Source organism: Plecotus auritus (assembly GCF_963455305.1).
Source record: "Plecotus auritus genome assembly, chromosome: 1".
In the NCBI taxonomy this organism is placed as follows: Eukaryota; Metazoa; Chordata; class Mammalia; order Chiroptera; family Vespertilionidae; genus Plecotus; species Plecotus auritus.
In genome coordinates, this window is record NC_137770.1 from 43,805,506 (window position 1) to 43,819,143 (window position 13,638).

Here is a 13,638-nt window from a genome sequence, read left to right on the forward strand (position 1 = left end):
GGGAAGGGAAAGGTGAGGGTGTGCTCCTGGGAGGGAGAGCGCTTGGATACTTCAGTATTTAGTTTCTTTTTTCTGTTTCGTTAAGACATTTTAACTTTTGTCTGGTGACTTAAATTCTCCTCTGTGCTTTGCATATGGCAGTCCCTTTGCTTCCATGCCTTTTTCCCCTGAGGATTTGCTCCTTTAAGGAGCTTTTTCAAATTTCCTTCCATTACCTCTCCAACCTGGGGCTAGGTATTCTTCTAATTTAGTTCATTCTTGGTTTTTTAAATTTTGGAAGGACGATGATGGTGATGATAACAAAAGCAAACACTTCATGTCATGCTTACTGTATGCCCAGAACTATTTCACACACTTTGCCTGTGGAAATTAATTCAGTTCTCACTACGATCCTTTGAAGTGGATTATATCAGTACTTATATTTAAACGATAAAGAAATTGTGGCACAGTAAGGTTAGGAATATCTAAGGTCACGTACCTGGTCACTTTTATGTCACTACTTATGTAATGATTGCATCTGATTAACAGTTAGATAATCCTTACTCTTAAGTAAGAGGCTAGTTGAAAAACAGTTACTATATTTTAGGAGGTAGGGATTTAGAAGACAAAATAATTCTAAATAGGGTGTACTGCATTCACTTTTTATTGGGGAAGTTTGTTAATTGAGCTGTTAAGTTCCAATGGTTAGGATTTGATGGGAAGAAAAGGCAATCCAAGCAGAAAGAATGATATTAACAAATAACATGCTGGCTGAAGAAAAGTACAAAACATGAACAAAACCAGTTGAGCCAGTTCATGGGGGAGAGAAACCTTCAAGGAACTTCAGGATCACACTGGCAGGTAATTAATGTCAGGCTGAGGAGTTTAGAATAGTGCATTGTAGAGTCATTGGCTTCTGAATATGTTACAAAATGAAATCATTGTTTTAAAGGAATACCAAATTCACCTCTAGTCAGTAAACGTGTTGGAGGGAATGAGGGGAAAGGTTTCAGGTAGTGGTAGAAGCTACAGATTGAGGAGGTAAAAGAATATGTTCATCATTAGAATAAGGTTAATTTTAACATCGATTTAGACAGGATTTGTATTGATAAAGGCACCTGACAGTAGACACAATCCCTGCTTTCAGTTAGTTTATATTTAAATGGAAACGCATCTGATTCTAACAACATAGAACTACATAGAAAAGTAAAGAGGGTGGGCAAAAGTAGGTTTATAGTTCATATGGCAAATCCTACAATAAGTAATAACTAATAATGTAAGAATAAACTGTTCCATATATTCACAACTGTAAACCTACTTTTGCCCCACCATGTACTTTTGGGGTGATTTTGAGGTGGTTGAAATCAGGCAGGATTGGTCCTAGAATTGCAAATTAGAGATTTTGTACAGTACCATTTGAAACAAAGGATGATGAATTTAGATGAGGGAAAGCCAGAAATCTTTGGACTGAGTAGCTGTAGGTTTTGTTTTTATTGAGGTGTTACATACAGTAAAATGCATAAATTTTAAATTACTGATGAATATTTGCAGACGTATAGACCTTGTAAACACCCAGGATATGATACAGCATATAGCATATAACATGATACTAGCCACCCAGGCCTCCCACATGCCTTTTCCCAGTCGCAATCCCACAAAATAACCACTTTCTGCCTCTGTGACCACAGATTAGCATTTCCTGTTGAATCTCATGAATGAATCATAGACTATGTGCTGTCTTTGTGAAGCAACTGTGTTTTGAGTAAAGGAATTAAAAAAAAAACAGGTTTTAGTTATCTACTTCCAAGCAGTTTAATTAAAGACATTTGAGGTGTTCCAACAAGTTAATATGGAATATTGAGAAAGTACACAAAGATAGTGATATCTAGAGGACTGATGATCTGTAGAGAAAAAAGTCCACTGAGTGCCATACACACATATAAAAGTAATGTGCAGTTAATTTTTTTAAAAAAATATTAACTATCTAGTTTGCCTGCTTTCTATGATTTTTAGGACTTGAATCAATTATTGGGCCAAATATTGAAAAATATGATCAGTTGCATGTTGTGTCAATCAGTAGCATCAGGTCCAAATATCTCAATACACGACACCTTCAGCACCTCAGACACTATGCTCAGTGCTTCACAGACGCTCCTCTGCTGCAGGGGTGGTGAGGATTAGACATAATCTTCATTTTCTGAAGAGAAAGTTCCCCTTAGTTCCCACGTTCATCTTGAATTGTGAGCATCTCACAGTGTGCTCATGGTCAACAAAACTATGTATTCAATAAATGGTAACGATTATTTAATACATACGTTGTTTTTTCATTTGAGCCTCACAAAACCCCTGCAATTCTGGTGTATTATGCCTGTGTTACTTATAAGGAAAGAATATATAAGGGTTTGTAGTTTGTCCAAGGTCACAAAACTGATAAAGGGGCACAGCTAGAATTAAATCTAGGTCTGTCTGGCTCCATCCAACACTTGTGTTTCTAACCATTATGTGACATTCATCTATCCAATTATATTTAAAGCAAATATTTTGTGAATTCTAATAGGAACATTTGGTAAGATATTAATGTGTAAATTATAACTCAACAGAGCTAATTTTTAACAGGTAATGCTTTAGGAGGTAAGGGATCACGCATGTGAATTAATGATTCTCAGACTAGAGTAAAATTATTACATAGAATTATGATAAAATTCTATGAAATAACCTTGCTTACATGGCTGTGGTCAGATAGCACATTCTTGAGTGGCTTTGCCACTTCTAGCTGTACCTAAGTAAATATCTAATTTCCAATTACCTATGGGAGGAGACCCATTGAATGAGCCTGATCCCAGGTCTGGGGAAAACAATTTTTCCAAAAATAAATTGATTTTACAGTATAGTACTGATGTACAAATTACTAATTTCAGGATGTATTATGTAAATAGAAATACAAAATGATTGCATCAGAACTTTAAAAAAAAATCTTAAAGGCAGGAAAACTCTGGGTCCTAAAATAATACATACAGGAAGTAATCAGTATTCACTTGCTTTGCACTGTCAGGAAAATCACTTATGCAGGATGTCTTTTTTTAACTGGAACTTGCCATTTTAAGCATCAAAACATTTTTTAAAAATACTGTTCTTTAATTATAAAAGTAATGCATGTACATAGTAAAAATTTAAATATAGAATTATGTATTCATTTTTGTTCTTAATGAAAGTGAGACTGTGTTATACATACATTTGTAATTTTCATTTTTTCACTGATATAAATGGACCTCATATCTTTTTAATTTCAAAAGTCATACTTTAATACAGCCTTATGAAAAATTTAAAGAGTGTGGAAAATTTATTAAACTGAAGGTGGAAATTACACTTCAACTTATTCTGTTACTCCTTTTCAAGAAGTAGCCATTTCTTTTTTTAAAAAATATATTTTTAATTGATTTTTTAGAGAGAGGAAGGGGAAGGGATAGATAGAAACATGGATGAGAGAGAAACATCATTGAACAGCTGCCTCCTGCATGCCCCCTACTGGGGATCGAGCCCGCAACCCAGGCATGTGCCCTGACGGGGAATGGAACCAGTGACATCTTGGTTCATGGGTCAATGCTCAATCACTGAGCCACACTGGCTGGACCCATTTCTTTTGATTGCTATGTATAAATATGTTGTAAACAGTTGGAGTGCAACTTTCCAGTACCTATTCTATGTGTTTGTTTATACTTGTATGTCTAGTTTTATTTCTTACAACATGAATGAGAGCCCAATATTGTATTGTACTAGAGGCCCAGTGCATGAAATTAGTGCATGGGGGCAGGGGGTGGGAGGCCCTCAGCCCAGCCCGCACTCTCTCGCAGTCCGGGACCCCTCGGACATCCCTCTCACAATCTGGGACCGCTGGCTCCTAACTGCTCACCTGCCTGCCTGCCTGATCACCTCTAACCACTCTGCCTGCCTGCCTGATTGTCCCTAAACATTGAGCCTGTCTGTCTACCTTATTGCCCCTAACTGCTTGACTGCTTGTCTCATCACCCCTAATCACCCTAACCACTTGCCTGCCTCATTGCCCCTAACCACTTGCCTGCCTGCCTGATCGCCCCCTAACCACTCTGCCTGCCTGCCTGATCGCCCCTAACCACTCTGCCTGCCTGGCTGATCGCCCCTAACCACTCTGCCTGCCTGCCTGATCGCCCCTAACCACTCTGCCTGCCTGCCTGATCGCCCCTAACCACTCTGCCTGCCTGCCTGATTGTCCCTAATTGCTTGCCTGCCTGCCTGATCGCCCCTAACTGCCTCTGCCTTGGCCCCCACCACCACAGCTTCATCCGGAAGGATGTCCAGAATGCCGTCCGCAAGGTCATTCGGCTGTCTGGTCTAATTAGCATATTACACTTTTATTATTATAGATATTATGCAATTTGAGTTTTTTCATTGAACAGTATGTTTCAGTGCTCTTTCTGTTTCAGAGTAGAGAGATCTCCCTAGTTTTTATAAATGGCTTCAGAGTTTTCCATGTAGAAAAACCATTTAACTGTTTCTCTGCCTAATTTTTCTATTAAATATACTCCAAAAAGTTTCCCCCAAGTTCAAACGTATTTCCAAAATAGTGTTAAAGTGATGCTTTCACATTCCCATCAACAGTATATGAAAATGCCCTTTTCCTACATTCTGCCAATATTAAATGTAAGTCTGCACAAATTTTTGCTGATATGACAGTAGTATTTCTGAATTGCTTTATTTTCTATTTCCTTGATAAATACTAGTATGAATAGTATGTCATATATTTATTAGCCATTCTTGTGCTATTTTCAAATTGTGTACTTTATTTATATTTTTGTTTTTAGTGGTATTAATCATTTGATATGTTAGATATTTTCCCTATATTGGCATTTTGTTTGTGATATTTTTTACTACACTAAAGTTGTACATTTTTATGTAGTCAATTCTGTTATTTAGTTTATAGTTCTGTGTTTTCACTCTTGCTTAACAGACTCAGATACAGAGAACATTTTCACACCTACCAGTTGGGAGGGGGGTTGGGGAGATGGGTGAAAAAGGTGAAAGGATTAAGAAGTACAAATTAGTTATTACAGAATAGTCATGGGGATGTAAAGTACAGCATAGGGAATATAGTCAGTAATATTCTAATAACTGTGTACGGTGTCAGATGGGTATGAGATTTATCGGAATGATCACTTAGTAAGTTATATAAATGCCTAATCACTGGGGTGTACACCTGAAACTAATATACTGTATGTCAGCTGTAATTGAAAAATAACAAAATGATTTAAATATTTAAAAAATCTTTACAAATATAAAGTTTTTTCTATATTTTCTCTTCATACTTTCAAAATTATTTCATATTGGTAATATTTTAATTTATCTGTCATGTCAACATTTTTTTAAATTCACCTGTAATTTGGTATGAGAGATATTTTGATGAAAAATTTTCTAAAATGAATTAGAATTAATACTTTCTTTAAATATATATATACTTATGTATATATGAATATAATCCTAATACACTGTGTGGCCAGATTATTCATATACATATATATATATATGTATGTGTGTGTGTGTGTGTGTGCGTGTGTCTGTCTGTCTTAGAGGCCCGGTGCATGAATTCGTGCATGGGTGGGGTCGGGCCAGCCTGGCCAGGGGAAGGAGACATGGGCAGTTGGCCAGCCTGCCTGCTGGTCGAACTCCTGGTCGAGGGGACAATTTGCATATTAGCCTTTTATTATATAGGATATATACTCAGTGGCCAGATTATTATGTGTTCAGAGATCATAGTAATCTGGCCACTCAGTGTATATAAAAACCCTGGGTCATAACGACCAGTAACTACCGGAGGCTAACCAACCAGAAGTCAGTGCTGGTCCCGCCCCCAAGCAAGTGGTAAGGGGCAATCAGGCAGGCAGGCAGAGTGATTAGGGATGATCAGGTAGGCAGACCAGCCGTTAGGGATGATCAGGTAGGCAGACCAGCTGTTAGGAGTGATTAGGTAGGCAGGCCAGCGGTTAGGGGTGATCAGGTAGGCAGATGACCCCTTGCCGGGCTGGCCCTGCCCCCAAGCAAGCAGTTAGGGGCAATCAGGCAGGCAGACAGAGTGGTTAGGGGTGATCAGGTAGCAGACCAGCGGTTAGCGGCAATCAGGTAGGCACAGGGCTGGCCCCGCCCCCCCAGCAAAGAAAGAGGGAGGCCCAGGCCAGCCAAGCCATTGCACTCCAGCCTGTCGCCTGCAGAAGGAGGCCACGGGTGGCAGAGGGTAGGGGGGCAGCGCTGCATAGGTGGCAAGCAGTGGCAGTGGCAGCGGCAGGGGTGGGGCCAGCTGCCTGCAGCCCGGGGAAGGAAAGCCCCGATAGGCCCTGATCTCAGGCCAGGCCTAGGGACCCTACCTGAGGGGTTCCGGATTGTGAGGGTGCAGGCCGGGCTGAGGGATCCCCCCTGAGTGCATGAATTTTCGTGCACCAGGCCTCTAGACTATAATAATAAGTTAAGAGGCAGATTCTCCTATATTAACATATAGCATTACTCTCAGGAGCTAATAGGTTAAGGTAGCCTGAGACTGTAGAGTTCACTGAATTCTTTATTTCTTCTCATAGTTTTAAGTTATCTTTCAATGCAGTTCAGCAAACTCATACTTTGTTGCTAAGATATTTCCCCATCTAAGCTTGTATTAGTTTTCTGTTTCAAATATGTTTTAAATGGAGCAATCAGGAATAGAAGCTAGTTGGGGTTGTCACTGAACTGAGACTTAAAAGGAGTTTAAAGTGCACATACCCTCTGACCTAGCAGTGCTGCTGGAATTGGGAAATAAGCACAAAAAAATGTGTATTAGAAACCTTTTTTGCAACACCAGTGGTCACATCGGTAACAAACACTAAACAAATAAATGCACATTATTGGGTATGGCTTAAATAAGTTATAGTTCCCTGGAGGCAGCGATTATAGCTGCAGACCGGCTGATTTACAGCAGGCTCAGCAACTTAATAGTTCCTGACATTGGACAAGTTGTTCAACCTCTCTGTGCCTCCGTCTGTTCCTCTGAAATGAGAATAATAAGGTTGTTGGGAACAATAAATGAGTTATTATCATGGAGTGCCTAACAGAAATAAGAATAAATAGGAACACTGAAGTGATCAAATGTGAAGTGTACAAAGAATATGAAGTTGAGAGAAAAGAGATTTGAGTTAGAGGCTGATTCTATTAAATGTGTGATTTAGGGGAATGTATTTTCTGCTTGAGAAACTTCATAAAGAAAATGATCAGTTCTAACTTTGCTCAAGTACCCTTGTAGTTTTTAAAGCTGTGAGTAATATCCCAGTGTTCTTTTAAAAGGCCTAAAAAGGAGAGTTCACAGCTTATTTTGTTGCTTACCTAAGTTTAACAATGTTCAGATTCCACAAGCAGCTTTAGTACTCACATTGGAAAAACACATATTAGGGACACCAAGTCAGATATCCTGTAGCTAGCAAGAGGGTTTTTTTTCTTTTTTATTGTGTTCTCGTCCTAGAGTAGGTCATGACAACTACAAAAATCTCTAGCATCGCCACCACTTTTTCATAGGTAATTGTTTCTATCATTGTGTGGCCTGGGAGTTAGGAAAGGAGAGAGATTCCTAAGCATATTCCTAAATCAGGTAAAGGAAACAGCCACCATTCTCCTTCCATTATCCATTAATAGTGTGATACCCATTTTATTTTTTAATATTACGACTACAGTCAAAATATAATTAACTGAGTTGGGACTTTGGAAGATAGGTGCTATCAGTTGACCAATTCAACAAATTATTCCTTATGTAGCTATACACCTAGCTCTTTAATACCAAGGAATCAGAAGATAAAAGAGACAATATCCCTTCAGGGTTTTTCACTGTAAAATGTACCTTTGTTAGCCTGTTTGAGGGCAAAATTTTATCTACCCCTTTACTTTTTTTATTTTTATTATTTTTTATTTAGTTTTTTTGTTGAGAGAGAGAGAGAGAGAGAGAGAGAGAGAGAGAGAGAGAGACACCAATTAGTTGCCTCCCACATACACCCTGACCAGATCCAGGGATCAAACCTGCAACCCAGGTACGTGGCTTTGACTGGGAATCAAACCCAAGACCCTTCCATGCTCAGGCTGATGTTCTAACCACCAGCCAGGGTTACCCCTTTACTTTTAATATTCTGTTTGTAAATCTGCTGGAACCAGTTTAGCTATTCACTGAGAAAACATTAACATACAATTATTTGTGTGAATTAATTCACTTACATTGAGCTGTCTTAAAACAGGGTGTGGATTTCAAAGGTGATAAACACGGACATATTTGTTACTAGACACTTGAACAAAGCACAGTTTCAATTTTTTAATTGGACAGAAAACTTAATGTACTTAGGTTTTATCTTCTAAGGTTCTTTACTCTCAAATCCACTTGAAATACGTACTTCAGTTTTTGATTTGCCACTAGGAAAAAAATCTGTTTTTTCTTTTTCCCACTTCCTTTTCATTTTCATTCTTTGGTTTCTGTCTTCTATTGCTGCCTTTCCTTTACCTTCTGAATTCCTTTCTTTCCTTTCCCATAGGCACTGATGTTCTTTACATTGGCCCTCTGAAAGGTGAGCCTTGCCACAATTAAAAACAGAAAACACGTTGGTCTGCTTTAGCTATATCCTTAACTTGCCTTCTAATTCTCTTGAACTGATATTTCCCCCCAGAATTTCCATCAACTTAATTTTATTCATTTGGCCTTGATATTATATGATCTAATGTTACACACGTAGAGTGTTAAAGTTAATTTTACATGTTTTCAGGACAGGTAAAGTAATGTACTAAGCTTTCTTACCATTACTGCATGTGTTACTGAAAACTGAGATTCTGTACTTCTTACTTACCACCTGTTTTTCATGTTGTTTATTAGGTAGTATATATTCAAGCCCAGGACTTTATAGTAAAACAATGACCCCCACGTACGATGCTCATGACGGAAGCCCCTTGTCACCGACTTCTGCGTGGTTCGGTGACAGTGCTTTGTCAGAAGGCAACCCTGGCATACTTGCTGTCAGTCAGCCAATCACATCACCAGAAATCTTGGCAAAAATGTTCAAGCCTCAAGCTCTTCTTGACAAAGCAAAAATCAACCAGGGGTAAGTTTTAAAATCTACATACTATTGAAGAATTCTTTATCTGATTAGAGGTAGAAATGGTTTACTAAACGTGTGTTGCTTTGTTCCACTGCCCTTGTTAACTGTCCAGGTGGCTTGATTCCTCGAGATCGCTCATGGAACAGGATGTGAAGGAAAATGAGGCCTTGCTACTTCGATTCAAGTATTACAGCTTTTTTGATTTGAATCCAAAGGTACCTAGGGTTTAGAGGAATTTCTTTTTCCTTTTTGTTTTATTCATTTGGATGCTTGTTTTTTAGAAGTTGGTGGGATAAGGGAATGTTTGTAAATAGCAAATCTTGAATTCTAAAAACCCAAAGGATTAGACAAAGGCATCTGTATTTTAAATAAATGTATTGTTTTAATAGGTTGAAAGTATAAGTAAATCTTTTTTTTTTTAAGATAATTGAATTTTTGGTTGATTTGTATTTTAAGGGCACTAATTTGGTAAAAGAAACAGAATTGGTAAAGTTTGTTTTGGATTTTTTTTCATACCTCTCTTAAAGTGCACTTTAGGTAAAAGAAACATTTCTGAAAGATTACCTTTTCAATTACTTTGATTTCTAATTATATACCCAAAGATGTTGCTTAAAAAAATTGTTCTTTAAGTCTGTATGTCTTTCTGTCTTATGACCAAACATTGTAATATATTTTTACTGTCAACTGATTGCTACTGAAGCACTTTGTTTTCCTGATAAGATTTAAATTTACCATGAAAATATGGAGTATTTTACCCCAAAAAAGACATGGCACAGAGATTTGGATCTTTTGCTTCCCTATCATCCATGGCGGGGAGGGGAGTCTCTTGCCTACCTTCTCATCCTTTTCATGCCTAGATTATAAGTCTATATATTAATGTATATTGTTATTTTTATTAAGTGCTTAAATAATTCATTATACTAGTATAACAGTAAAAAATATTGAACTATAAAAAATCTTTGTAGTCCCTTTTCAGGCCATAACATACCTAATTTTAGTAAAACCAAAATTTTGGGAACATTAAGTACATTTGCTGGAGGCAGGAAAGGGATTTTGTATTTTGTTAACATTCTAAGATTGTGTCAATACATTACTATTAATTTTTATTAACATAACTAAATAGAATTCAGTAACGTAAGTAAATCTTTTCTGCAAGTCTAGATATGTACCCTCTATTTTGGATTTTAAAGTAATAACTATTTCCAAGAACCCACCATTTTGTCTGGTTATGCTTTTCTACAGTGAGCAAGATGTCCGTCCCTGAAATAATTTACTCTGATTATGATATTGTAGCATGTCAAGTTGCAATAATAATACGGAAGAGCAATCCTTACCTTACTTTAATGTCTTCAAGTTAGATTTTGTTAAGGAATGTAATATCTAATGGTTGTTTCCCTGGTAAATAACATACAGAATCTATTTTTAATATTGAATAACAATCTTTTAACATATTTCATTGCCATTTTAATGCAAAATTAGATGCAGATATATACTCTAATCCTATAGGTATATTTATTTCTTATTATTGCATATTTGTTAGTGAATAAAATCCCAGAAAAGAAAATACATTGTTTTTCTTGTAAAGCTTTAAAGTGAATATTCAGAGTTTTCAAACTTTTGAACATTAAAAGTGATATATTATAAAAGAATTGTGTCTCTTTTGCTGCAGTATGATGCAATCAGAATCAATCAGCTTTATGAGCAGGCCAAATGGGCTATTCTCCTAGAAGAAATTGAATGCACAGAAGAAGAAATGATGATGTTTGCAGCTTTGCAGGTAGTGAAGAGTATTGTGAATGGGACATTTGTGGGGGAAAGGGTCGACGATCACTTTTAAATAGTCAAGTGGCATATTAATCCAGTAGCATTTTAATAGTGTTTACTTTTTACTATGTAGAAAGTGAATAGACTCTTAGGAAGGCAAAATAAATATATGAATTTTGTTTAATATTTTGTTTTATGTAAGAGTTTAGTGATATACTTAATAGTTACTTTTCTGCATCCTGTAGGAGAACAATTATCCTCCAACATCCCAGATGTATGGTAACTGTCCAGTTTTCCTTTGTGAACAGTCTGTATTAAAAGTCAGATTTCTGGAAGCTTACTTGCATAAGTTCATAAACAGTTGGAGATGATAATATTTGTAAAGTGGGCTATGGGAGAAATACCACCTTTTAAGAAGATAAAAACTTAAAAATTAGTGAAACTAAACATAAATATCAGTAAGTATTTAGAGTCATAATCCTTAAGAGTAAATAGGCAGATTAAACCAGTGGTTTTCTGAATGTCGTTCTTGCACACCACTTGCTTCATAATTACAGCAGGGCTTATTTAAAAACATGTCCACTTCATCACTGCTACCCCCTTTGATAAAATAACTTTTGGGTGGCATCCACAAATCAGCTTTCTTAGAGGCACTGAGGTCTGATTAACCACTAGATTAATCTTTCTTATATTTCTGATACCTGAGTAAGGCTTCAGTAAATGTTCTTAGATATGGTGGAATTCTGATTTCACCTAAAGTATTGATTAATGCAATAATCAAAATTGTATTTTGTTATGAAAAGTTTTCACTATGATTTTTCCCCTTAGAACACAAAAATGCTCTCAATATCCCAAATGCTTCTGTGCACTTAGAAAAGTTTTCTAGTTAAGACTCAAAAATTACCCATTAGAGAGGAAGATCAGCTAATTTCTTTGTAGTTTACATGATGAAAGAAGACAATGGAAATGAAGCCCAGAAAAGGAAAATCTGTGATGACAGATGAATTAATCAGATATTTTCTGGAGAGTAGTTAAGACTCTTCTATTGTGCCTTTGGATGTGATACAGACTGTCTGAAGAATTTCTTGAATTAAATTCTGGAGCTATTTTATTTTGAAAGTCCCTCATTTGGCTATGACTTTCTACCTACATCTTTCTTGCTTAGAATGTGGGCTTGTAATTTTTCAGTGAGGATTTTGTCAATGACAGAATAATAATACATGTAAAATATACGGGGGAAACTACAGATTTTTTTTTTTTTTTGTCGTATTTCCTTTTGTCTTTTTATTGTAAAAACTAGAGGCCCAGTGCATGAATTCGTGGATGGGTGGGGTCCCTCGGCCTGGCCAGCGTTTGGGACGATTGGGGCCGGTGGAGGGAGGGGCCACAGGAGGTTGGCTGTGGGAGTGCACTGACCACCAGGGGGCAGCTCCTGCATTGAGCATCTGCCCGCTGGTGGTCAGTGTGCATCATAGCGACTGGTCGGCCAGTTGTTCCGTCGCTTAGGCGTTTTTATATATAGGTAATGCATTCTTTTTAAAAGCCAACATATTATAGTGTTTAGCACATAGTAGGTGCTCAAAAAGTATTTGTTGAATGAGTATTCCTAGACATATTTGCAAGTGCCCTATGTTGGGCTGCCAGTTGCGAGTGTCCCCCACACGACCCGCATGGTTCAGGGTTCAGGTTCGGGGTTCGGGCTCTGGAGGAGGCCGCACGCAAATGAAAGATACTAGAAAATATTAATTTGGAAATATTGGGGGCCAGGCGGGAGCCCAACTCAAGGGGAAGGACTTCACCCGCTCTGGCCTTGCTATCCCTTTTATTAAGACTATGGGATACACCCATAGTCCTTAGGCAGGCAATTCCAATAATAGCCAATCAGCAAGGATTTACATAAAACTAAAAGGTGGAGGTTGCTTTAGCTACCATTGTCTCAACTAAACAGTGGGTGGTTGGCTCTGACCTTTCAGAACTTCAAGGTTGACTAGCCTTCTGGGTTCCTTGTCCACACCTCTCTGCTAGTGAGGACAATGGGCGGATTCCAACACATATTGTCACAGAAATGGGATTATTCTGCAGCTTCCCCAAGCCAGTGTACAGGCGATATTCCATTTTAGTGTAGTGAAAAACACCTCAGAAACCATACATTTTTAATTCGTGGAAACTGAATGTCCCCAAGCACAGCTCTCTCGGGCCATTTTAGAATCTAGATTTAATGAGAGAATTTAATACTACAAATCCTTGAGTTGTTAGAAGTCTTCCCAGAGACTGACCTGAAGGCTTGAGATAGCCATCCGGTATCAGAAGGGGAAACTTTGAAAGTATGGCAAAGAGATGCCTACTGTTTATTTCATACATAGCCTACACTCTGAACTGTTCTGTTTTCGGGGCTTCTGGTTCCTTGTGGTGTAAAAAGAAAAAGTAATTCAAGTAAGAAGCTGTGGATAAAAAATGAAGTAGTTAGTAACACTGGTTTTTTTGTTGTTTAAAATGGTTTTTAGAGAGAAGGAGGGAGAGAGAAAAACATCAGCTGCCTCCCACACACTCCCCGACCAGGGATCAAACCTGCAACCTGGGTATGTGCCCTGACTAGGATCGAATCTGCAACTTTTTGATGGCACGGGACGATGCTCCAACCAACTGCACCACCTGTTCAGGACACCACTTTGTTTTTAAAGCATTTAATCGAAGAACTGTTGCATCAGAATCACCTAAGGCACTTAGTAAAACTGCAGATTCCAGCTGAACCCCACCCAGATTAACTGAATCGGAA

At 37.8% G+C, this 13,638-nt stretch overlaps 2 protein-coding genes across 10 annotated transcripts in view; one reads left to right on the top strand and one right to left on the bottom strand.

The window, feature by feature from the left end:
• FERMT2 (FERM domain containing kindlin 2) overlaps positions 1–13,638 on the top strand; it is a 68,818-nt gene that overhangs the window by 40,062 nt on the left and 15,118 nt on the right. For 3 of the 6 annotated variants that reach the window (XM_080684575.1, XM_080684577.1, XM_080684574.1), the window contains exons 5-8: positions 8,541–8,573; positions 8,876–9,101; positions 9,211–9,313; positions 10,768–10,875. In XM_080684575.1, coding sequence (XP_080540701.1) covers positions 8,541–8,573; positions 8,876–9,101; positions 9,211–9,313; positions 10,768–10,875 — 470 coding nt within the window. The remainder of the gene's footprint in view (positions 1–8,540; positions 8,574–8,875; positions 9,102–9,210; positions 9,314–10,767; positions 10,876–13,638) is intronic. The other 3 variants (XM_080684578.1, XM_080684576.1, XM_080684579.1) reach the window with 1 other exon arrangement.
• The window catches only part of STYX (serine/threonine/tyrosine interacting protein), a 204,035-nt gene that overhangs the window by 38,085 nt on the left and 152,312 nt on the right, over positions 1–13,638 (bottom strand). The window contains exon 11 of one of the 4 annotated variants that reach the window (XM_080684627.1): positions 1,771–2,176. The exons of the other annotated variants lie outside the window; for them this stretch is intronic. Within the exon in view, the coding sequence (XP_080540753.1) occupies positions 2,157–2,176 (20 nt within the window). The 3' untranslated portion in view covers positions 1,771–2,156. Of the gene's footprint in view, positions 1–1,770; positions 2,177–13,638 lie in introns of those variants that run through there. 4 annotated transcript variants of the gene reach the window in all.